This window comes from Octopus bimaculoides, chromosome 1 (assembly GCF_046866305.1).
Source record: "Octopus bimaculoides isolate indiv1 chromosome 1, ASM4686630v1, whole genome shotgun sequence".
In the NCBI taxonomy this organism is placed as follows: domain Eukaryota; kingdom Metazoa; phylum Mollusca; class Cephalopoda; order Octopoda; family Octopodidae; genus Octopus; species Octopus bimaculoides.
The window spans coordinates 194,469,460-194,496,908 of record NC_142928.1 but is presented as its reverse complement, the minus strand read 5'-3'; the positions used below and the strand labels follow the sequence as shown (position 1 = coordinate 194,496,908).

Here is a 27,449-nt window from a genome sequence, read left to right as displayed (position 1 = left end):
TAGCACAAATTGACCTTGAACTCTATTGTGCATGCGCACTAAGTTTTAACATTCCAGCTTGCTTCCACTGTTTACAGCAGTGCTTGGAAGGAAGGTATGTAGTGTGTGATTATTGCATTGACCATGACCGGGAAAGTTGAGCAGAGAATCTGTATTAAATTTTGTCAAAAGCTTGGCAATACCTGCTCAGAGGCCTAAGCAAAATTTTCAAAAAGTTTTCATTGTTCTCGACACAATCAAGGAGATTTTGTGCAATTGAAACCCAAGTGTCTTTTTGGTCAGGTGAAAGCAGTTTTGGCTCAAACTTAGCAGACATGCGTCTCATACCCAAATCTTCAATGATAATGGACTGAACCGTAACTAATATACACATCTTCTGTTAACCCATGGATGGTGATTCGATGATTTCCCCTCACAACTGCATGCACATGATATTTTTCTCAGTTCTGCTGGTTACAGGTCTTTGAGAACATTCGTCAGTATCAACATATTTTCGGCCATCTTGGAAACATCTGACCCACTCGTACACTTGTGTGTGGCTCATACACTTTCAGTGTAGCTGCTAGAATAAGAATAAGCTGGGCAAAGTTCAGAGAGCTCCTACCTCTGTTGATGACAAAGGGCCTCTCCCTCAACGTGAAAGACAGATTTTACAATGCTTGTGTGTGAATAGCCATGCTACACGGCAGTAAAACATGTGCTGTGACCACTGAGGATATGCAAAGGCTTGAAAGAAATGAAGCTAGTATGCTCTGCTTGATGTGCAATGTCAGTGTGCATGCGCAACAGAGTGTAAGCATATTAAGAGAAAAGTTGGGCATAAGAGGCATCAGATGTGGTGTGCAGGAGAGATGACTGTGCTCATATGGTCATGTGATGCATATGAATGAGGACCGCTGTGTGAAAAAGAGCTGATCTCTAACTGTGGAGGGAACCTGTGGAAGAGGTAGACTCAGGAAGACATGAGATAAGGTGGTGCAGCATGATCTTCAAATGTTGGGCCTCAGTTGATGACCTTTAGCGATATGTCATGCTTGAGAAGACCCATCAAGCCAAGTAAAATCACAGTCATGGCTAATGCCAGTGTCATGTAACTGGCACTTTTGCCAAGCTGCTAAGTTACGGGGAAGTAAACACACCAACAGCGGTTGTCAAGCAATGGTAGTGGGGGGGGGGCATAAACACTGATGCATAAATACATGGTCTGATCAATAAGTATCCGGACTGTTGCTATAGTAACTTCAGGTGTCAGACGTTCTACTTTATGTGTTATTTATGATTAGCAATGACATAGAACATGTGAAGAAGGCCAGAATCTGAGAACTAAGATTCTGTTAAATTTGTAACACTTCAGTTTTAAGAGAATCAAGTGTTTTCAAGTTGACAGTGTTTTTCTTAGGATGTGGGCAGTACCCATGAGAACAATTTTTTATAGCTCTGATGCCTTGCAGTTTCCTGATATTTGGTAATAATGTTTAAGAGCACTTTTAGGTATTGTCCCCAAAACTCTGATGATTACAGGTACAGTTGATATTCTTAGGTACTACATTTTTGAGATGGTTTTATTATCATTGTCATCATCATCATCATTATTGATATTTACTGATTCCTGTTGCTGTTCCTTCCTTATAATGCCTGGATCCAATTCATGGTCCTAGCAAGTCCAATGATATTGCTGTTACTATTTAATGGAGAGCACTCTTCTGAGAACGTTGGCTGTCCCAAGGAAGCTGATATTTCTAAGCTTATGGATGTTGATGCAAGCAGGCAGTTTGTCAGTGAATTTGTTTAGTCTTTTTTTTCATGACCCTCAGAACACTGATAAGTAATTTTCAGTGTTCATGGCCCACATCCAGTTTATTTCTGTCTTTAAGTCTTTGTACAGACTTTGACAATTTTTCTGAGACTTTTGTGGATATTTCGACATCTTTTGTGTCTTCAACACAAGATGTCGAAATATTGTTCACTAGATAACAATGGCACTCTTCTTTTAATTTTGATATTATTATAATAATAATTATTATTACTGTATTTCTTTTTAAAATGAGGTTTCGTTGGAACTCTGGAGTCTTGCACAAGTAGCAGATTTGCTACCTGCAGCCTGCTGCACCATGCATGCTATTTGTTCTCTTCAATTAATATTTCCTGATGATTCTGGCTATGCCAGGAAGGAAGACTTTTTGCAACAGCTCTGCCAGACACTCTATTCCCATTTCCTTTATGTTCCTCTCACTATCTTTTGATACTGTTCTTAAAGCCCCAAACAATAGTTGGTACAGTTTTCACTTTTTTTTCATACTTAGAGGATTGTAAATGGACTATTTCATACTTAAGAGGATTGTAAATGTCTATTTTTTTCACCGTCCTTCTTAACTATTTGTGAGTCAGATGGGGATTTTTTTCACTCGTTATCATTAGTGTCATCATCATTGTCATCATCATCGTCATCATCATCGTCATCATCATCGTCGTCACGACCACCCCCACCACCACCATCATCATCATCATAATATTTTCGTATTTATTTAATGATGTGAAATTATGTGTTGCCACAGATATTGTTGTACTTTGGGAGGGTTAGGTTGTTAATTAATCATATCAACTCCTCAGATACCACAAAACAACAAGTCTCTGTTGCAGATTTAAATCTTATGAACAGATACATTTGTCTCTTTTGCTACCAGACAGTGTAAGATCAGTCAGTTATGTTAGCTGCTGATTGACATATATGTTTTAACAGTGCGTTTGACTAACCCTCTAATTAAGGACAATTAAAAAAAAAAGGAGGGGGAAAAAAACTTTGAAGCAGCAATTGAGAAAAACTCAGTTCTGATACATCATTTGCCTAAAGTTCTCAGACATCTAAAATTAGTAATTTTCTCAGCTAAAAATTGCTCAGACTATTTTGGGGTGTTTTTTTTATATTTATTTACTTATTTATTTATTTGTAATGACTGTCCTGGAAATGTACTAATTTCAACAATGCTAATAATTTATTGCATTCGACATAGATCAAGTGGGTAGATTCCAGCAGCACAAGCAAGCAGTGGAGGCTGAGTGGGGTGGTCTGAGTGGGGTGGAGCAAACACACAGACATGCATGCACACACACACACACACACACACACACACACACACACACAAAATGACAGAAAACAAAGCAAAGCCTATTATTGACTTTGTTGTTGAAGAGTGCTACAGTTTAATTTGTAGTTTCATTTTGCTGTGAGTTGCGAGTCAAAGTGCAGGGAACAATTAGGAAAAGAGAAATATATGTGAACAAACATGCAAAGAAAAGGAGGAGCTAGAGTAGAAGGTTGAGAAGGAGGAGGTCTAGTGATGGTGGGTGTTTGGCCACGCAGAGGGAAGTGTCCAACAGTGAAGTAAAGGTATTCTTATATAATAGAGTTGTACAGCTTCTTCAGTCATAGTCTATCAATCTGCATCTATCTGTCTACAAATCAATCAAGCAGTGTCCCTCATCTCTCTCTCCCTTCCTCTATGTATGTATATATACATATACATATATATGTTTGTGTGTTAATATATATATATACATATATATATATATATATATATATATATATATATATATATATATATATATATATATATATATATATATCATCATCATCATCATCGTTTAACGTCTGCTTTCCATGCTGACATGGGTTGAATGGTTTGACTGAGGACTGGTATGCCAGGAGGCTGAACGAAGGGGGTCTTTACAACAGTGATGGTGGTGGTGGTGGGGGTTGATGGCAGTGGTGATGTTAGACCACTTAATGTAGTATGTTTATTATCCAAATACTTCATCATTATTCTAGCAACTTTCATTATACCAATATCACCGTACTACAGTATCGACCAGACTATCATATGTCATCATACATTGCTAGTCACAATGTACTTCACATTGTTTTAGCTTTCGAATGATGCCACCCCACTGGCCTGGTGAGCAGGTCATTGTTCCCCCCATCCCCGATCAGAAGACTATTCCATTGCAGGGTTACCCCATTGACAGCAGAGTGAACTGGAACAACATGAATTGAAGTGTTTTGCTCAAGAACACAACCCGCCAACCATGTTCTAGCAATCGTGAGTGCAATACCCTAAACACCAAACAAATATAAACCTGAAGAAAGAAGCAAAAGGTTACCATCATGAAAAAGTAATTCATTAAGCCATGAACTACCATAGTTAGTCATTAACATCATCAAGATGTAATTCTTTAAGTTATAAATGAAGCCATAGAATATCTTTTGGGTCTCCTTTTCAAATATGTTCACTTATTCTCTGTTCAAACATGCTTTTTCTTTGTTGTTATTGAAGGTGCTATTTGCGATGACATTTCTTCTCATTATGACTAAGAATATCAATTTTTTTTAGATTATTGTGTTAGCAATTAAACATATTCATTATCTTTTAATTTTCCAGCCTCCTTTAGTTAGACATTATTGATTGAGAATCGTGTGTATCATTAAACATGCCCCACACAAATTAGTAGTTGAGATCTTAATCAAATGAGATTAAATGGAAAAAAACATCTGATCTCATCAAACTGTTTATTTAAAGAGGTTTACCTATTTATGCAATCACATTTTATCTTATAATCCTTAACATCATTTTTATCATCCCTTGGCTTGAAGTTGACACCTTAATACTGCAGCCATATTGTTGTGCTTCACAATAAGTCCCACAACATTACCTGGTCATTCATCTTATTCTATCTTGTTCTTACATACAAGTGCTTCTAATTAGATATCTCGTTACTTACTACATTAAATATGTTGACACTAACTTAACTATTATATTTCATGTAGATGATGTCACTCAGTAAATAAATTCTATCCTTTTTAAAGGATGCTACATTTTTATGCTTAACTATGTATACAAAGTTCTACATCTCCTTAGAGATTCTCTTATTGGTAGTAAGAATATTTTGGTTGGCTACAGGGAACATAACTCTTTCCCTTGAGAGAGGATCTGGTATTTTGTTGGCTTGAACCACATTCTAGAAGATGCAACTACTTCATCCAACTCTTTTATCATCCTGCATGTTTCCTCCTTTGTAGAAAGGATTATAGTGTTGTCCATGAAGGCTTTTAGAGGTGACATCTGAAATCCCTGTCAAAGTTCTATTGGAGCTGACCATCCCAATGCTGCCTTCAGGATGATCTCCATTGCCAACACAAACATCATCATTTAATGTGTTTTCCATGCTAGTATGGGTTGGACAGTTTGACAGGAGCTATCCAGGCCCCGTGTCTGTTTTGGCATAGTTTTTATGGCTGAATGCCCTTACTAAAGCAAACTATTTTACAGAGTGTACTGGGTACTTTTACATAGCACCTGCATGGGTGCTTTTTACATGGTACCCATGAGCCTGCAAGATTAGAAATGATCAGCTGAAGAGGGATGCAGGGGGCATGCATCTATGCAAGGACGACCACATATTTAGTTTGATGTGTCTTCTCAACCAGATGTCTCGGTCCCTTGTCATCCCCTCTGTGAGGCCCAACATCCAAAGATCCATTCTCACCACTTCGTTGCATGTCTTCCTGGGTCTACCCCTTCCACATGCTCCCTCCACAATTAGAGATTGGCACCTTTTGATGCAACAGTTTCCATTCATACATGTTATGTGACCATATCAACGCAGTCTTCTCTCTTGCACACTACATCTGATGCCTCGTATACCCAGTTTTTCTCTCAAATCCCTTACACTTTGTTGTATATACACACTGACATTACCCATCCACCAGTGCATACTGGCTTCATTTCTTTCAAACCTTCACATGTCCTCAGCAGTCACAAACCATGTTCCACTGCCGTGTAGCATAACTGTTCGTACATAGGAATCATACAATCTGCCTTTCACTCTAAGGGAGAGGTACTTCATTATTAACAGAGGAAGTAGCTCTCTTAACTTTGCCCAGCCTATTCTTATTCTAGCGGCTATGCTTTTGGAACAACCTCCACCACTGCTAACTAGGTCACCTAATTAACAGAAACTGTCTACTACTTCTAAGGATCCCCACTGACATTTGAGGGAGTCTATTTTTTGTACATTCCTTGTGTTTAATATTTACTCAGTATTTTGGCTTTAAAATTGAAATTTATCCCTTTTTTTGTGCCCTTTCTTTTAGGAAGTACCAGTTGAACACTGGGGTCAAAGTAATCAACTTCCTCTACCCTTGAAATTGCTCACCTTGTATCAAAACTTACAAAGAATTATTCAGATTTATATAACACTCCATACATCCTGTTGTATTACCCGTTCTATGTCCTAATATTTGACAGTTAGCTATGAAAGATCAAAGTTGCTCTAAAGTAGTTCTGGTCTTTTGTTTACAAAGGGTGACATAACTGTTAAATTAATGATATGAAACTGAGATCATTGACAAGTCTTAATCCTCATCACCTCCGCAACATCTCCCCAGCAAATTCAAAATAGATCTGCTGTCAGGATATTTCTCTATTTCGTCAATTAATTATAATTGTTTATCCAAACAGTTGTGAAGCTAAATAGATTAAATTTGAGATATGTATCAACAAGTTTCACCATTCCCATCAAAGGAGCCAATGTGAGAGCCTCTCATTGGCTGCTTGGTCTGCTAGAAATAGAAGCCACATCTACCTCAAATAACACCCTACCATTTGAAATAAGGAAAAGATGAAGTGGATAATGTAGTCTAACATACCCTTAAAGCATAAGATAGCCACAACTTTGGATGTGGGTCAGCAAGGTTATGGGTGACTCGATGTTGAACATCATCAAGAGAGGACCAACTTTGATTATCAGTTCTATTATCTCTTGGACAATATATGCAAAGACTTTTACACCTGAAAGTATGCACAATATGACCAAATGGCTTCCTGTTTGTCATCATCCCTTTTATTCTAATAACTTAACTTCTTTCTTGAAATGGCTTCTCTCTGAAACTCACTACCATCATTTTATTTTCCTCTTGACTTTGATATTCAGTCCTTTAACACTTTAGCATTCTTCCAAAATATTCTTCCTGCTGCATGGCAGGGAAACATGGGCTGTGACAGCCAAGGCCATGCGTAGGCTTGAGAGAAATGAAGCCAGCATGCCAGCCCAATCAAGCCATCCAACCCATAGCAGCATGGACAATGGACGTTAAATGATGATGATGATGATGATGATGATGATGATGATGATGATTGTGAATAAATAAACATTACATTTGACAGAATAATGGGAATTCTAAAGGGTTAAGCTTTCTGTCAATCAACATTTTTTCAGTTTGTAGGTCCCTTCTTTTCATTATTCCTAGTCTTCTACTCTACAAAGGCCTCAAGCCTTATTTGAGACAAAATCATATTTAAAAATTCCATAAAGTCACTGGTTCAATCCCACTGCATGGTGTTTTAAGCAAATGTAATTTTCTATAATGTAGGGTTGATCCATACACTGTGAGTAAAAGAGGAAGATGGAAAATGTAGAGACGCTCACTGATTGGAGTGTACTTGTAATTCAAGAGGTATGACCTCCTTACACACTGTGTCATGCTGATTCTCTGTTGGAATACTCAACCACTTACATGCTAATTCAAGAGGAGAGAATTTAGTTAACCAAAATCAGTTGACAACTAAATCCTCATTGTTAAATGATGGCAATCCACCATCAACTTCACCACCACCACCATATCTCAAAAGCAACCAGCTGGAATATTAATGATGTCAGTTAATGAATTCAATGATTCAGAAATCAATATTTGCCAGTAACAATTAAGCATTTACTTCTTACAAGACTATATAAAACCGTTATCCATAATATACTTGAATAAAGGACTGCTACTGATTGGAAGAAAGGTAAGATACCCACACTATGTTAACTAAGGTTATATAATACACCCACTCCTATCTAGCATTAAACCCAGCCATATCTGTCTAGTTCTATATTTAAGATATGAGGAATTATGTACATTATTTACATTTGACGGATATTTGTCCTCAATGTTTCGGCTGCTATACCTTCCAGCCTTCATCAGGTGCCCACAGGCATATGGCGTAGTGGTTAAGAGCACGGGCTACTAACCCCAAGATTCCAAGTTCAATTCCAAGCAGTGACCTGAATAATAATAATAATAATAATAATAATAATAACAACAACATCGATAAATACCTTAGGAATGAGAACCTGGTTCGAAATTTTTCCAAGACACTTGATGAAGCCTGGAGGGTATATCAGCCAAAACGCTGTGTTAACAACAAACAGGAAGAGGACAAATATCCATCAAATGTAAATAATGTACATATCTATCTTGTATACAACATACTCAGACTATATCAAGCTGAAGTACAACAATATATGCACTTATTATTTAATATATACATATATATATATTGTTTGGCTCCCACGCCGGTGGCACATAAAAAGTACCATCCGAATGTGGCTGATGCCAATACCCACTGACTAGCTCCCATGCTGGCAGCATGTAAAAAGCACTATCCAAACGTGATGAATGCCAGGTCCACCTGACTGGTTCCTGTGCTGGTGGCACATAAAAAGCACTCACTACACTCTTGGAGTGGTTGGTGTTAGGAAGGGCATCCAGCTATGGAAACATTGCCAGATCAGACTGGAGCCTACTGCAGCCTCCTGGTTTGCTAGTCCTCAGTCAAACCGTCCAACACATGCCAGCATGGAAAGCGGGCGTTAAACGATGATGACAACGACGATGATGATGATGAGGAGGAGGAAGAGGATTGTAGAAAACATAAATATGAAAGAAGCACACCCTAAGATGTAGAGCAGTATATATTAAAAATGGGGAAGGCCGGTTTATGGGATTACCTTAGGTTTCCCGTCCATAAATGAGTTAGCTTTATGGTGTAAGCCCTTTATGGATGGGAAATCTAAGATAATCCCATTAACCAGCCTTCCCCATTTCTATGATATATATATATGTATATATATATTTACAAATTTGTAAACAAACCTGAAGGCTGTAAATTATGGAGAATAGTGACACACATAGGTCCTTTTTGATAATAACTATAATCATATATTATTTACAATAATATATATTCGATTTGAAGCAACTAAATCTAAACAATTGTTTAGGTTTAGTCACTTTAAATGGAGCATATATTGAATTGGATTGAAACTGAAACTAGTTTCAGCTCACGAGCTGTGGCCATACTGGAGTACCACCATTTGTACTGCCATACTGTAAATAATATATAATTATAGTTATTATCGTCATCATTGTTTAACGTCTGCCTTACATACTATCATGGGTGATATATATATATATATATCTCATATATCTGAATAAGTACACTCTAAGGCAGATATATATATGGAGAGAAGAAATATACACTTTATATCTAATATATGATATACCTAAAGTATATCTACCTGAAATTGTACAACATAACCATACTTTACCTATTTAGTATAGCACATGTACACACTATATCTAGCTAATATATAATGTAAAAAACCCCATTCTAATATATATTGGGTTCTCAGATAAATTTGTTCATTTCTTTCCAATATTATTTGTATTAACATGAAAAATAATTTCATCAGTGTTTTATGAGGTTTGTGAGGCTCTGTTCTTCATCTTCAAATTTTGTTTATTGTTTTTGAAATTTGAGTAGATTTTACCTCTTTTCAGACATATGAGGATGGAGTGTCAAACTGAGCATTTTTGACACTTGTTTCTCTTCACTTTAAATCAAGCTTCTAAAGCTGCCGAAACCACATTTGTTCTGTGCACAAAGAAGGTGCTATTACTGAAAGAGCTGCAGGGAAATGGTTTCCATGCTTCAAGGAGGGGAAATTTGACCTCACAGGTTCTCCATACTCTGGCTGACCTGGTGAATTTGATGAGGATTAATTGATTCAGTTCATCCACTCCAATCCAACTGGCCCAGCAGATATGATGCTCTCATGATTCTGTTGCCTATCACCTTCACTTGACAGGTAAGGTCCAAAAACTTAGTGTATGGGTGTCACACACTTTGATCATAAAAGACAAACACCAGTCTAGCTTCCAATGACGTCAATTTGACATAAGGTTACTCATAGATGCAGAGATTTCTTTACAGCATCATTACTGGCAATATCAACTGGCATCTTTAAATCAATATGATGCAGAAGAAAGAATGGCTGAATCTCAACATGCAAGCAATCCCTTGAGCCAAGACAGAGTTGCATCTATGCAAGACAATGATCTATTTAGTGGGATTGGGAAGGGCTAATTCACTACAAAATGCTTAAAATCAATGATGCAGTCAATGCATTGCTTTACATTCTGCAAATGAACTTATGCAACGAGGCAATCTTGCTGAAATGACCCAACTGGTGATATGGTACACTTCATCAACATGACAACACTCCCTCCACAATACAAATTTGACCAAAAATGCTATTTTTTATCTCAAATAGGAAGTTCTGTTGTACTCACCGTATTCTCCTGATACTGTGTCTTCAGATAATCATCATTTTTGATTGCCTTCCAACACCTTGCAAGATGTTTCATTCAACTATGGTGTGGCGTTGAAAAGTAACTCAATGAATTCTTCAGATCAGGACCTGGTGATTTTTATCATCAAAGCATTAACAAGCTTGTGGAACATAGACAGAAAATCATGAACAATGAAGGAGAATATATTATTGACTGATTTGTTAAAAAGTTTTGATGGAAAATAAAGATTAAAATAAATTGAAAAAAAAAAGCAAATTCAAATGAATTTAATGAGAACCCAATATTATATACTCACCATCATCTAATGTAAGGGTGGGGAAACCCCCACAAGCAGATTTTATTGCACCCGCAGGCTGATATACTCGCATGTATAAAATGTAGTAAATTTTTCAATTATAAAATTTATACAATATCTGCATGCCTATTTATGACATAGGTCATGTTTCCACTACGAGTTAAAAGGGTCAGACTCAAACAGATATCGTCCGGTAATTGCCATTTGAATGGAAATTTTGTTTTCACTATAAAACACATATTGTTAGGCTTGTACCACCCCCTTGAAACCCCACTACACTCTAGCTGAAAAATATAGAATACCTCATAAGTGATATAAACGTCTTAAATTCAGTGGCAGCATTGATGAAGATGTTACATGTTAATTTAATGTGTTAAATTTATATTTAATTTGTTGAGGCAACTTTTCTACAGCTGGATGCCTTTCCAGTCACTAATACTCATCTGTTCCCAAGTGTATTTCTCCATGGCCAGATGTTTATGCAAAATGTTGGAAATGAATGACACTGCTTGTATGACAGTAACACTCATTTACAACTACCACGGAGTATTACAACAAAGGCACACAAAGAGACATATGCTCATTCACACTCACACACACACATACAAACACAGACACATAGATATACAGACACACACACACATGTATGTATGTATGTATGTATGTATGTATGTATGTATGTATGGGTCTCTTCTATTTTTTAATTATTATAAATCTTCCGCTGAGGAGGGAGCAGGTTTCCAACAAAGATGCAAGGCTCCATCTTTGGGATGTAGGTTAACACAGACAAATTCACATTTAGAACATGAGAAAAGTCTCACAGGTTGCACTTGTAATGTATGAGTATGTATGTACGTGTATGTATATATGTATGTATGTATGTATGTATGTATGTATGCATGCATGTATGTATGTATGTATGTATGCATGTATGTTTGTATGTATGCATGTATGTACGCATGTATGTATGATGTGCTTCTTTCAGTTTCCATCAACCATATCCATTTACAAGGCTTTTCTTGATTCAGGGCTTTCACCCAAATATTTTAAATATCCTAAAATATCATGTTTACTGAATCTTATTAACTAACTTTATTTACAATCTATGTTTATTTAGAGAGCCATGAAACAATAGTACCAAGAACCATAGTAAATATTTACAGTGAGAAATATGACTACCGCCACCACTGCCACCACTACCACCACCACCACCACCACCACCTCCTTCAACACCCAGACCATTGTAAGTATCTATCATTTCATTTTTTCCCCATGTAAAAATGCTCCAGTACTGGTGCCACACAAAAAGCACCCATTATACTCTGTAAGGTTGTCGGCCATAGAGGAGCATCCAATCTGAGTTTATGTTTCCCTCACACTCCACCAGCTCTGATCAACCATTGCTCCAAACTGCTCCACAGACCATCACAGAGTAGCTGCTGTGTTTCATTGTTGGCTGCAATCTTTTCACACCAAATTCTTGATCACAATCGACCACTGTTAGAATGCAACAGTGGTCCAGAATGCAACAGCAAATCTGGACTCATCAGAGACTATGACAGTGTCCAAAAATGCTAGTGGCCTCTCCACCATCTCACTGGCCCAATCTTTTCTCCACTTGATGTCGGCTAGTTGAAGAAGTGGCTTCCTTCTTGCTGTTCTGCAATAGTAAACAAGTTTGTGGATATACCTTACAGCTGTTTTGGGACTGACATCAACTTGTTCTGCTATGTCAGAGGCCTTGCAACAAGGATTATCCTCCATACTTCTATTAGCAAAGAGAAGGGTCCTCTCAGAGAGCCCTGCTTGATCTAAGTGAGGCGATGTGGACTCCTTCCCCTCTCTGATGAATTGCACAATCACTCTATTAACTGTAGAAAGTGGGATCCCAAGATTTTCTGAGATTTTATGCTGACTATATCCACCTTCAGAATGACCCACAATACATCCTCTTTAAAATTCAGACAGTTCCAAGGCTTTTTTTGTACATGGCATGATTAAACAGTCACATAAGGAACTTGAAACATAAAATGTCAATTAATAAAAAAAATATAAACCTTTACACATTAGAACAAACACAAAACGATGTTTTATGGGGTGTCTATTTACTTCTGTCATGTCTGTGTATATATACATACACACACACACACACACGCATATATATATATCATTATCCTCATCATCATCTTATGTTGTCTACCTTCCACATTTGTATGGGCTGGACAGTTTGAAGGATGTATGTAGTGGGTCCAAAGTCTACATCGTATGCCAATGGTTTTTACTGCTCGATGCCCTTCCTAATGTTAACCACTTCATAGATGCTACTCATTTTTAAGAACCACCTTGAGCAAATGTCTTCTACAGTAAATCAAGCATGATCAAAGTCTCGTGAATAGATTTGGTGGATGGAAACTGAAAGAATCTCAATATACATACACACACATGTATGTATTATGTATGTACGTGTGTGTGTGTGTATGACCTGTGTATGTCTCTATGCCTCTTTGACTTGTCATTGCCTTAGAATTGTAAATGTGGCATGTGCAGGGATGGTATCATTCATTTCCAATCTCCCATGCAAATATGTCCAGTCATGAAGAAATCCCCTTGCATAGAAACAAATGAGGGTTAGCAACAAGAAGCACATCTCATTGAAGAAAATCTGCCTTAATAAATTCTGTTTAATCCATGCAAACAAGGGGATGTTAAAATGCTGCTGTTGCTGCTGCTGCTGATGATGATGGTGATGAACTCGATGTATCATTAAGAAGTAAAGTTTTCTGTACAAGATTCTCAGTCTCTCCAGGAACAGATTTACAATACATAAATTCAATCATGATGGAATGCATCAATTTGCCAAAATGAGAACTTTAAGTCTGATTCACTTTATTAAATCAACATCACATATTTTTACATCCATCTCTTTGTCTTCTTTTTGCAGGAATCTCCCAGTGATCTAACACAGTTCTTCAATCCAGAACAGAATCAAAAGAATGAATCTGAGAAACAAACATTAAATTCAAGTAAAATATCTTTCTTCTGTAGAATATTTTCAATTCAAATTTTTCCAGAATATTAATTCTTGTACATAATCATATCTACAAGCTTATATTTGGTACGGCTGATGTAAGTGAATTAAAACTGCTTTTTTTCTTCAAAAGCATCCAACAAATATGAAAGGAGCCTGGATTGAACTTATAATGTGAAAAATGTTTTTACTGATATGTCTGTAGAATGTAGTATCATGAAGAGTAAGAGAGAGTGAAAAGATAAAGAGGGAATGCTATTTTGCAGAGCTAAAAAATATAATCTCGTTGTGAATTGTGAATTAAAATTAGTGTTCTGTAGTTGAAATTTTCAAAACCACAGTTTGATAAAAAAAAATTTTTTTAAATACTAAAATTACAATTTTAAAGAATTTTCTTCACAGTGGAGACTTTAACTATTGCTTTGTTTTAGTAAAAGTTGCATGTTCCAAATTAATTAATAAGTAACTTTCTTTATTACAGTATAGACACACCTGAGTGTATTGATTTGCATATTTAATTTTGCATACACCTGATGGAACTATATATTCAGAGTGGCGAGCTGGCAGAATCGTTAGCATGCCAGGTGAAATGCTTAGCAGTATTTTGTCTGCCATTATGTTCTGAGTTCAAATTCCACCGAGGTCAACTTTGCTTTTCATCCTTTCGGGGTTGATTAAATAAGTACCAGTTATGCACTGGGGTCGATGTAATCAACTTAATCCCTTTGTCTGTCCTTGTCTGTCCCCTCTATGTTTAGCCCCCTGTGGGCAATAAAGAAATAGAAATATATTCAGTGTGTATTCTACCTTTCATATGGTATCATCAGGGACAGTTGAGTGGTTAAGAAGCTCACTTAGCAGCCATGTGATTTGGGATTGTGTCCCATGCTGTAGCACCTTGGATAAGTGTCTTTCACGAGTGCTCCAGGCTGAAAAAGTACCTGTGAGTTAACATGATAGACACAAACTGTGTGGAAGCCTGTTGTGTGTGTGTGTGTGTGTGTGTGTGTGTGTGTGTGCGCACATGCATATATGTGTGTGTATGTGTGTGTATATCTGTGTATGTCTGTGTGTATACAGAAGAGAGAGAGAGAGAGAAGGAGAGAGAAACTGAGATGGATAGATAGCAATAAATATATACATATACATATATATATATCATCATCGTCATCATTGTTTAATGTCCATTTTCCATGCTGGCATGGCTTGGACGGTTTGACTGAGGTCTGGAAAGCCAGACTCCTATCTGATCTGGCAATGTTTCTACAGCTGAATGCCCTTCCTAACTCCAACCACTCTGAGAGAATATACATACACACACACACACACACACACACACACACATATATATATATATATATATATATATATATATACATATATATATGTTTGCCTATATGAGTGTATGTATATACAGGGGTTGGACAAAATAATGGAAATACCTATCATCATAGCATCATAATATTGAAATATTTATAAAACCATCAAAAGCTTGTTTATTTTTATGTTTTTTGATTTATTATTAGTGTTGCTTAACATGTTTTGCTAAAATTGCTGTTTCTTTTCAGATATCATCAGAAAAAGGTAATTAAAATTCATTAACATGACATATCTATCAGACATTCAAAGAGGTCAAATTGTTGGTGCTCGTATGGTAGACACTAACGTAACAAAAATTGGCAAAATGTTTGGTATATCAAGAAGTACTGTTTTGAAAGTAATGACAGCCTTTGAGAAAGAGGGAAAAACCTCCTCGTTGAAACAAAACTCTGGAAGAAAACCAAAACTTTCAGATAGGGATTGCCGGACTCTTATACGAATTGTTAGAATGGATCAAAAAAGTACAGCTCCCAAAATTACTGCAGATCTTAATGACCACCCCGAGAACCCAGTTTCCACAAAAACTCTTTGCCGGGAGCTGCACAAATTTACTACTAGATTTCACGGAAGGGATGCAATCAGAAAACCACCACTTTCAAAAACAAACGTTGCAAAGCATTTAGAGTGGGATAAAAATCTACAGAATTGGTCCCTAGAGCAGTGGAAGAATGTTATTTTCTTGGACGACTTATCCTTTACCTTATTTTTGACCACCAGCTGAATATACCTGTAGAGACAGTCAAAAGAAGCATTTGACCCAGACTACCTTCTTCCAACTGTTAAACATGGAGGGGGATCTGTGATGATCTGGGGGGCTATATCTTGGAAATCTGCTGCCCAATGGTTTCCCTTTATGGCAGAATTAATAGTTAAGACTATTTAAGCATTTTATCTGATCAAATTCATCCTATGGTTGTGGAACTGTTTCCAGAGGGAAACGCAATCTTTCAGGATGATAATGCACCAATTCACACAGCTACAGTTGTTACTGAATGGCACAAGGGACATTCTAGTGAAGATGAACATCTTATGTGGCGACCACAGTCACCAGATCTCAATATTATTGAATATTTATGCCAGTATGCTCCGTTGGATGTGTAATGTCAATGTGAATACCCGTCAGAGTGTAAGTATCTTGAGAGAAAAGCTGAACATTAGAAGCATCAGTTGTGGTGTGCAAGAGAGACGATTGCGCTGGTATGGACATGTGGTGAGAATGGATGAGGATAGCTGCGTGAAAAAGTGCCACACCCTAACAGTTGAGGGAACCCGTGGAAGAGGTAGGCCCAGGAAGACCTGGGCTGAGGTGGTGAGGCAAGACCTTCGTACATTGGGCCTCACCGAGGCGATGACTACTGACCGAGACCTTTGGAAATGTGCTGTGCGTGAGAAGACCCGGCAAGCCAAGTAAGATCGTTGCCAGTGCCCCTGGACTGGTTCTTGTGCGGGTGGCACATGAGATGCACCATTTTGAGTGTGGCCGTTGCCAGTACCGCCTGACTGGCTCCCGTAGGATTTTCGAGCGAGATCGTTGCCAGTGCCCCTGGACTGGCTTGTGCGGGTGGCACATAAAAGACACCATTTCGAGCGTGGCCGTTTTCGTGCGGGTGACACGTAAAAGCACCCACTACACTCTCTGAGTGGTTGGCGTTAGGAAGGGCATCCAGCTGTAGAAACTCTGCCAAATTAGATTGGAGCCTGGTGTTGCCATCCGGTTTCACCAGTCCTCAGTCAAATCGTCCAACCCATGCTAGCATGGAAAGCGGACGTTAAACGACGATGATGATGATGATGATGATTTATGGTGTATTTTAGAAAAAAAAGAAAGGAGTCAATATCCTCCACCATCATTACTACAAGAACTATAGACTGTTTTAGCTGAAGAATGGACAAAAATCCCTTTGGAAACAATTCAAACTTTGTACGAGTCCATACCGCGTAGAACTCAAGCTGTAATTACTGCCAAAGGCAGTCCTAACTCATATTAAAATAAATTTGTTTGAAATTTTAAGGTGATTCCATTATTTTGTCTAATGCCTCTATATGTTTATGCATGTTGAAATGACATACAGGAAATGTCAATTTGATGGAGTGTGGGAGTTAAAGTACAGTACAAACATTTGATCTCTGGAACTGAATCATCTGTGCAGGTTGTTGAGCAAAAAATTGCAGAACCCTCATCTGTTGTCAATGACTACAAAGTCCACGATGTGTGTGAGAGTGGAGTGTGTACGTGTGTGTGTGTGTGTGTGCGTGTGTGTGTGTGCGTGCGTGTGTGCGTGCGTGCATGCGCATGTGTGTGTGTGTGTGCATGCATGTGCGTGCATGTATGTGTGTGTGTGTGTGTGTGTGTGTGTGTGTGTGTGTGTGTGTGTGTGATTCAAAGAAATTATTTTATATTTACTCATCATTTTGGCTTTAAAATTAAAATTTGCCCCTATTTTCTTACCCTTTCTTTAAACAGGTACCCTGGTATCTGTGACAAGGAAAGTAAACAACTCAGAAATGTCCTGCCCTGGCCCCAGCCATAAACTCTTGGCATTGTACATGGACGAGAGATTTAAAGAAATACGTAACAACAAACCAAGTAATTGTATTGTCATAATCATTGCTTATTAATCATTACTAATGAGATAGTTTCTGACCTAACTTACGACCTAGGCTATGACATGGGTTGCAATGCAGATTGTCACAGATATTTTCAGTTCTTTAACCCTTTGAATACTAATCAGCATGAACCTGCACCTGTCTCTGTGAGTCTAAATTTCTGTTTTGAAGTGATTTAAAGTGAAACCTTTCATTGAAATTTCATGTTAATTTATGCTCCAAGCATCATCTAAATATTGATAAAGTTGTTCTACTAAATTCTTCATTATTTGCAAAATTAATTGAAGTAATAGCAGTGAATTTCAACAGAAATATGGTAACAAAAGCATGAAATACTTGTCTGATGATATAGACTGACATGCAACTATCATCCTTATCCTAGTCGTCATCCTCATCATCCTCATCATTGCTTTTCCAATTTTCCATGCTTGTTTTGGTCAGATAGAATTCACTGAGGCAGATTTTCTATGGTCAGATGCCATTCCCATCACCAACCCCCACATAGTGTCATGGAAAGGGCACACACAAATACGCATACACATGCACACACACACACACATAAATATACATACAAACATGCACAGATATATATATATATATATATATATATATATATATACATAAACATACATTGGTAAAGTTGGTTGTGTTTAAAAATGCTATAAAAATTGTCTTGAAAATCAGGGATTTCTGAGAGACGAAACAATAAATAAACAAATGTAAACAACTTTAACATACTGAATTTCAAAAAGACACTGTAAAAGTATGCAAGTAATTCCAGCATTTCATGGTTGAATTTCAGTTAAAAGATAGTCTTTCTTAGAGAGAAACCAAAAAACCAAAACCTGGTGGGTGGAGCAGAAAGTTAAAGAATAATGAAGCTATATATATGCATAGATATATGTGTGTGTGCGTATTTTAGAAGAAACTAATATGTAATTTGATAGTGAAGTCCCATAAAGATATTTTGCTGTTGGATAACATCTAATGTAACCCTTCTGTTGTTATGCACTGACCTATATATATATATATATATATATATATATATATATGTATATAATACACACATACATGCACTGCCCATATATACTATATGTATATTTCTTTACCATATATGCAATATATATATATATATATATACACAAAAGCACACACAGATATATACATGATATATATACATACATATTTAGACAGACAGACAGGCAGGTATACAGTCAAACACCCAGATAAGCATATATATACTTAAATCCTACAGAGCCTTACTGTGAGAGAACAAAGGATGTATGTAAATGTTTAGTTCACCCACAGCAAGGCTTTGTCATATTTAAATATATGTCAGTTCTGATTTACACTGCTTTGTGTACATATATATATTTATATCTATGTATGTGTCTATGTATGTATGCATGTATGTATGTATTTATTTCATTGTTCAGTTTTATTTCAAAATTTCTTGCCAATAGAGGAAGAGCCAGTTTTTAACCTTCACTAGAATTTCAACATGAACAACGGGATATTTTTGTTTGTATATATGTCTCTTCTATTTTTTAATTATTATAAATCTTCCACTGAAGAGGGAGCTGGTTTCCAACAAAGATACAAGGCTCCATCTTTGGGATGTAGTTAACACAGAAAAATACACATTTGGAACTTGAGAAAAGTCTTGCATATTTTTACTGTTCCACTCACAGATTTCACTTGTAATGTACGAATCAGCCAGTCAGTTTCTCTTTCAGAAAATCCCAGTTTATCCAGATTCTGCTTTAAGCATTTACTAACAAAACCTAGTGCTCCGATTATTATCGGTATGAATATGAATTCATAGTCTGGATATAAAAGCTGGAGGTTTCGAAACAGTTGTCCATAGATATCCTCTTTTTCTTTGATTTTCAAAGAGATATTTATATCTGAAGGGCAGCTGACCTCTTTGACAATACATACCTTTGTCCCAATGTCCCAAACAACAATATTCAGCCTGTTATGTTTACATTTGACAGAAGTTTGATGGGAATATCCAGTATTCCTTGAGTTGGTGTTTATAAATGTATTCCATAACAGAAGGATTTCCTAAGTTTATTTCAGGACAGTCTTTTTTGTGGATGGCATTGTGAATTGTTTTAGCAACAACATTATGCCACTCAGGAAAGTAGTACCGTGATGACATTTTAGGACAGCTGCTAATCACGTGCATGATGTCTTCCACAGAAACATGACATAGCCTACACATGTGGTTGCACCCTGGAATTATAAAAACGTTACTGTCTCTCTTGTTCACCAGGTACTTTGTGGAAATTTCCTGTTCCTGGATTGCAAACATGTAGCCTTCAAAGTGTAATGTGGTGTAATGGTCTTGTGTCCAAGAGAGGTTGTACTTCTTGTAAATGCTACTGCTTTCTTCAAGCTTCCGGGCAACATACCCATACATAGACTTTTTTTGTTTGTCAAGTGCTTTCCATCCAGGTCTTCTCTGTGGTAAGAGAGCCCAGCTGTTTTGGGGCTGGAAAGGAGATCATTAGGAAGAGAGTGCTTCTGGAGGAGCTCTGCCAACTCGTACAATGTTGCTCACTTCGATTTCACATATATATATATATATATATATATATATATATATATGTATAACAAATGAGAGAAAGAGAAAAGGGAGTCCACAAGATACTTTATTAATCATAACATTCATTTCAACCCATCTTGGACCATCTCCCACACACAAGATTTTCGACAACTGGTTGTGATGTATCCTTTGGTGCAGATGTGTCTTGCCAGGAAACTTTTCAGAACTCAGTTTTGCTTGGTCTGATAATAATGCATCTCATTATTTGCCTGTAGCTGGTTGTATACAGGGTTTCAAAGTTTGGAATGGCATGGAATGGATACAGTTCATTTTTTATATAGGTAATGGACCTAGGTGTAGTTAATCATACATAAAACACACATATATAAGAATAAATAAATAAGAAAAAAATTATTTTGATAAATATACAATGAGCTGGTACTATTTTTGTTTTGACAAAGATATGTCTTTAATCAAGTCATAAAAAGATAAGACAATCTCATAGGAGATGAACTGACAAAAGCACAATAGCACACTTGAGTGGTTTGTTAGTCTTGCTCATGCCTGTCTATTAATTAACAATCCATTGCGTAAATTACAATATAAATGCACAACTACAGGATTGTATTTGGTTGCATCTGATTGCATTTATTTCTTGCTTCTAGCTTATTATCTTGAACATTTAAAGAGGACCCCGTTGTATGGACTGGACAGTAGAGTCTATGAGAAAATGAAATTTATACACAAGCCAGTTAATAAATACAGACTTCACGCAGATGATTTGGCACCAGTAAATGGTAAATTGTTTTAACTTTATACCATATCTTGAAGATCACTGAAAAATAGTTGCTATTGTTGTTGTTGCTGCTTAAAACCAATTGAAACCTGATCAAACAAATCTCGGATCAAAAGTATATCAGGCAAATAAGTTTAAAAGAAGTAATCCCTGGACATTGATGTCTCAAGCCCTAAGATTCATAAGGCCAGTTACAACCATTACCTTTCCTCTAATTCTATTGTATAGTTGTTCTGCTCATTCAAATATTTGTTTAAAATGTTTCACAACAAACATACAAAAATATCCTGTTATGTTGTTGAAACTCCAATGAAGAAGCCTTAGTTCTAGGTTAAAAACCAGCTCTATCTCTATAGGCAGGAAATCTTAAAATAAAACTGAATAATTACATAGTTACATATGCATATATATATATATATATATATATATATATACACACATATGTGTATATATCTGTGCATATGTATGTGTGCATGTGTCGTTGCCAGTACTGCCTGACTAGCCCTCGTGCTGGTGGCACATAAAAAGCACCCATTACACTCTCAGAGTGGTTGGCGTTAGGAAGGGCATCCAGCTGTAAAAACTCTGCCAGATCAGATTGGAGCCTGGTGCAGCCATCCGGTTCACCAGTCCTCAGTCAAATCGTCCAACCCATGCTAGCATGGAAAGCAGACGTTAAACGATGATGATGATGATGATGATGATGATGATGATGATGGGAAGTGCTGTGAAGTTTCTGACTTTAAGGGTATCGTGAAAAGCCTGGTTGGAGGCCCAAGCTTCTGAGTTCTTTAACAGGGCTTAGAAAAACTGAAGGACTGCTATAATAAGTGTGTGATTCTGAGGGGGAAATATACTGAATAAAATCATAATTAACTTATCCTCCTGCATTTTCTTTGACCCAAAGCCAGAACTTTTCAGCATCCCCTCATATGTATGTATACATGTATACATCTATGTGTATGTACCCTTGTCATGACATCATGTGATGGTTGCAAACAAGCATTACCATCATAGCCGAAATGTTGTTCATTTCTTGTTCTCCATGAAAATCATGTCTGGTCAATATTCAGCCTGCTATTATTTATACATTTATCTATTTCTATAGTTAAAACCAAATTATTTCGCGTCTCTCAAAGTTTCTAAACTTTTATAACATAAACAAAAATAGTTGTTTTTATTACTTTTATCCATAGAAATTGGTAGAATTGAAGAATGTAGTGATACAGAATCTATAAGAACTGAAGACTTTGAAAGTCGGTTTCTCGAGCTGCTTGTATCTCCCAATTTTGAAGACAAAGATTTTGATTCAACAAAGAAAACAGAAAAAGTTACCAATAAAATTGATGTTGGGAATGAAGAACTTGGTAAGTATTTCTATCAGTTGTGTCATTATAACTTTTGTTGTTGTTGTTTCATTGTTGTTCAGGCAGACAAGTTTTGATCAGCCTGTCTTTATATGGATCTAAAACACTTTTGTTCAATATGTTCTTTACTTCAGGCGGCGAGCTGGCAGAAACGTTAGCATGCTGAGTGAAATGCTTAGTGGTATTTCGTCTGCCGTTACGTTCTGAGTTCCAATTCCACCGAGGTCTACTTTGCCTTTCATCTTTTCGGGGTCGATAAATTAAGTACCAGTTACACACTGGGGTCGATATAATCAACTTAATCCATTTGTCTGTCCTTGTTTGTCCCCTCTGTGTGTAGCCTTTTGTGGGTAGTAAAGAAATAAGAAACATTAGCACGCCGGGCAAAATGCTTAGCAGTATTTCATCTGTCTTTGCGTTCTGAGTTCAAATTCTGCCAAGGTCGATTTTGCCTTTCATCCTTTTGGAGTCAATAAATTAAGTACCAGTTTCGCACTGGTGTCAATCTAATTGACTACCCCCCCCCCCCCCCAAAAAAAAATTTCAGGCTTTGTGCCTAGAGTAGAAAAAAAAAAAGAATATGTTCTTTACTTTTCATGACAGTGGAGTGTGAGTAGAAGATAAATCAGTTGCTATTTCTAGCAAGTTGAGCATCCTTGTAGGAACTCTTTCATTGTCTCTTTGCTGTTGTTATTTAGCTCCTGGTCAATCCCGATTGAGCAGACTTATAACGAAAGACATTCCAGTTCCGACCATGACAACCCTGTTCTTCTCTCTAGCATTGTTCATTGTGTCCTTCCCTATTCAAGCTGATAAGATGTGACTTCATCAAGTTTGGCTGCTATTTTTAAAAGACTGAGCAACCATGTAGTGGCTCATTTGACAGCAACATTGATGGTGGTGATAGTAGAAGTGTGGGTCATCCTCATCATCATTTAATGTCCATTCTCCATGCTGGCATGGGTGGGACAGTTTGGCAAGAGTTGGCAAGGCTAGGAGCAACACCAGGCTCCATTTGTCTGTTTTGATGACATGGTTTCTACAACTGGATGCCCTTCCTAACACCAACCACTTTACAGAGTGTACTGGGTGCTTTTTATCTGGCACCAGCACTAGTGCTTTTTATGTGGCACCATCACCAGTGCTTTTTATGTGACACCATCACCAGTGCTTTTTACATGGCACCAGCACTAGTGCTTTTTATGTGGCACAATCACCAGTGCTTTTTATGTGGCACAATCACCAGTGCTTTTTATCTGGCACCATCACCAGTGCTTTTTATGTAGCACCATCACCAGTGCTTTTTATGTGGCACCATCAGCAGTGCTTTTTATGTGGCACCATCACCAGTGCTTTTTATGTGGCACCATATGCTTTTCCATGGCACCAGCTCTGCCTATCTGCTCTCATGGACAAATTCTGTTGTAGTGGGTAGATCTTGTGTACAGCAATGCACCATATATCTCGGTCCTTCTTCACCTTTGTAAGGTTCAGTGTTTTGAAATTGGCTATGAATACTTTGTCTCGTGTCTTCCTGGGTTGCTCTCTTCCACAGCTTCCATTCAGTTTAAGTGATCGGTTCTTCTTTATGCAACTGTCCTCATCCATCTGCATCACATGACCAAACCAGTGCAGAGACCAAACCTGAGAATAATATTCATCTGCAACAGCAACCACAGCAGCAGCCACACTCAAACAACTACCAACATCACTATCACCACCACTACCACCAACACTACCACCAACGCTGCCACCACTGCTACTACCCCTACTGTCATGATCATCATCATCCTTGCCATTAGCATGATACTTGGTCTATCAGTTGTTGTTATCCTACTGACCAATCCAGAGTGGTCAGATGAGATGATTATTTTATTATATGACAGAAACAGTTAAAGTGGTGGAGGCTAAATGTCACAAGGAAATAGTTTGACGAATTAACATTTAATATAAATTAACATCAAAGTAAAAATGAAAATTGAGATTTTGTTTGTTTGTTTATAGATTAATTTCCTCTAAATCTAGTCTCATGATTTAGTCATTTAATCCTTTAATACTCCAGATATCTAATTTCCACCTAAAATACTACAAAGGATATAGTGTGGATTAATGCAAGGTTTTATAATATGTTGATCTGTTGATTCTCCAATGCTTTTCACAATGCTGTATTACCTTCATTGCTTTTATTAATTTAATTGCTTAGTCTGTTGGGGGAAAGGTAGCATCCCGGGGCCTTTTCAGAGATTTCATGATGTGTAGGAGGAAGAAAGGAAGTTAAAACTCAAACTAGAGGTCTGGCTTGAATGCAGGAAAGTTCAGAAGGCTTCTGTTGATCATTGTTGTCCATGTGTCTGTGCGTCTTTTATCTTGTACCTGCTTCAGTCATTAGATTGCAGCCATGCTGGGGCATCACCTTGAAGAATTTTTAGTCAAATGAATTGACACCAGGACTTATAATTTTTTAGGCAACTACTTATCCTACTGGTCACTTTTACCAAACTGGTAAGCTATGGGGATGTAAATACACCAGCACCAGTCCTCAAGGGTTGGTGGAGAACAAACACAGACTCAAAGACATGCACATACACAAGTGTGCATGTGCATGCACACATGCACACACACGCACACATACATATATAAATATATATTTTAGTTCCCGTGTAGTTCCAAATCTACTCACAAGGTTTTGGTCAGCCCAAGGCTATAAGAAAAAGTGTCAGATAGTGGGATTGAACCGAGAACCATAAGTATGGGAAGCATACATACAAGTCTCCCCTTTACACACCTCCAGTGTTTATACAAGGAAAAGCCTCCATGCATCTCTTATGGCACCAATCTTGTCATCAGAGTTGCTGCCACAACACAGAAAACTGGAACAAATGCTGCAAGCCATCTTATCCAATCTGCTAACAGCTCCCTCAATCCACCATCCTGAATTTGCACCTCATCATCATCATCATCATCACCATCATTATCACTTAATGTCCATTTTCCATGCTGGCAAGTGTTGGATGATTTGACAGGAATAGACAAGCCAGAGAGCTGCACTGGGTTACAATTGTCTGTTTTGGCATGGTTTCTTTGGCTGTATGCCCTTCCTGATGCTAACCACTTTCAAAGTGTATTGGGTGCTTTTTATGTGATACTGGCACTTTATTGACTTTAAAAGAATGAAAGACAGTGTTGACTATGACAGAATTCCAGCTCAAACAATAGAGACCTGGAACAAATGCCACATCCCTCTACCGAGTACCTTATTGATTCAACTAATTTATTACTTTTGAAAGTTAGGATAGAAGATTTACAAAAACGTACTACCATTTGCTAGAAATAGCAATCAAATCCCCTGTCAAATCACATATGGCCATCTTAAACAAATTTCTATGTCATGAGTATTATTTGTTAGTATAGACATCATTAAACTATGTCAGGGTGTGGTTTGATGGTTATTTGACTGCTATTTCTAGCAGCAAGTAATACCCTCCATAAATCTTTTCCATTACTTTCAAAGGCAATGAAATAGCAGAGTCTTTAGGGTGATGGGTAGAGCGATAATATATTTGTTCCAATTTTCTGTGTTTAAGTTCAATCCTGCTTATGGTTAACTTCGCCTTGCATCCTTTGCTGATCGATAGAGTACAAACCCAGAATGTTAGAGGGGCAGAACTATTAGAAGACCAGGCATATCTTGTGGTATCTGGTGAGGCTCTTGGCAATCTGATAGCAATGTCTGTGATGATACTGGAGCCATGCAGTATATTGGCCTAAGTAAGCTGACCTTCCTTTAGACATTGGTAGTGTGGTGAAAGGATGAAAGGCAAAGTTGACCTTGGAGGCAGTTAAAGTCAACAAAATGTTGCTAAGCATTTTGCCCAGCATGCTAACCATTCTGCCAGCTCACTACTTTGGTTTCAAATCTTGGCATAAGGCCAGTGGCTTCAGGGGAGGAGTAAGTTGATTATACCAACCCCAGTGTTTGACTGGTACTTATTCTATCAACCTCAAAAGGAAGAAAGTCAAGTCAATCTTGATGGCATTTAAACTCAGAATGTAAAGTCAAAAGAAATGCCACTAAGTATTTTCCCCAGAATGGTAGTGATTCTGCCAGCTCACCACCTTATATATATATATATATATATATATATATATATATATATATATATATATCATATATAGATAATAAATTATATTATACTGCACATTTAAATTCAAATAAACAATTTCATAAATTTTTCTATTTTCAATTACACATAATTTTTCATATGAAAATATCCTGGAAAAAATTTATTTCTCTTAGCACAAAATTTCTCAGCTGAGTCCTCTTTGAAATTGGAAAATGAGAATGAAGAACTGTGTTATATGAAGTTTAAGAAAGATCTTGAGGAAAGGCATCTGCAGAAGAATATGGAAGTATGGTAAGACAGTTTTAATATACCAGATTTCTTTAATCTTTTAGGATTTGCATAGATACAACATAGAGAGGGATTTGTTTTCTATTGTAATTAGCTGAATCAAGCCTTTCATGAAGCAAATCTCCTTGAAACAAAGTTGCTTAATCTATCTTTTGGTTTAAATATCATTCAAAGATATTGTTCTATTTTATGATCACATATCATTTAAATGTACCCAGCTGTTGCAAAAGATACTCAGAGTCCTGTGAGTTATCAAATACTGCAACTGGAATGCAAGAATTACCAAGAAGCTGCATCTGTTTTGTCTCTTAAAAAGAATAAGGTAAGTGATTGCTTCTTTTCTTTCTTCCTTCATTGATTTTTCTTTAAAACAGACAAAATATTAAAAGTTAGTCTATTACATTTTACAATATTTAAGACATTTTGTGTCCAAAAAACAGGTACTTTTCAGTTTTTTTTTTACTCTAGGTACAAGGCCCAAAATTTTGGGGGGAGGGGGGGGGGCAGTCGATTAGATCAACACCAGTTCGAAACTGGTACTTAAG

At 37.1% G+C, this 27,449-nt stretch overlaps 1 protein-coding gene across 4 annotated transcripts in view; it reads left to right on the top strand.

Annotated features, from left to right (window-relative positions):
• Positions 1–27,449, top strand: part of LOC106881752 (uncharacterized) — a 110,501-nt gene that overhangs the window by 18,474 nt on the left and 64,578 nt on the right. For 3 of the 4 annotated variants that reach the window (XM_014932243.3, XM_089364865.1, XM_089364869.1), the window contains exons 2-7: positions 11,881–12,006; positions 13,705–13,786; positions 17,636–17,758; positions 20,995–21,126; positions 22,322–22,492; positions 26,790–26,907. In XM_014932243.3, coding sequence (XP_014787729.2) covers positions 11,935–12,006; positions 13,705–13,786; positions 17,636–17,758; positions 20,995–21,126; positions 22,322–22,492; positions 26,790–26,907 — 698 coding nt within the window. In that variant the 5' untranslated portion in view covers positions 11,881–11,934. The remainder of the gene's footprint in view (positions 1–11,880; positions 12,007–13,704; positions 13,787–17,635; positions 17,759–20,994; positions 21,127–22,321; positions 22,493–26,789; positions 26,908–27,449) is intronic. The other variant, XM_089364875.1, reaches the window with a different exon arrangement.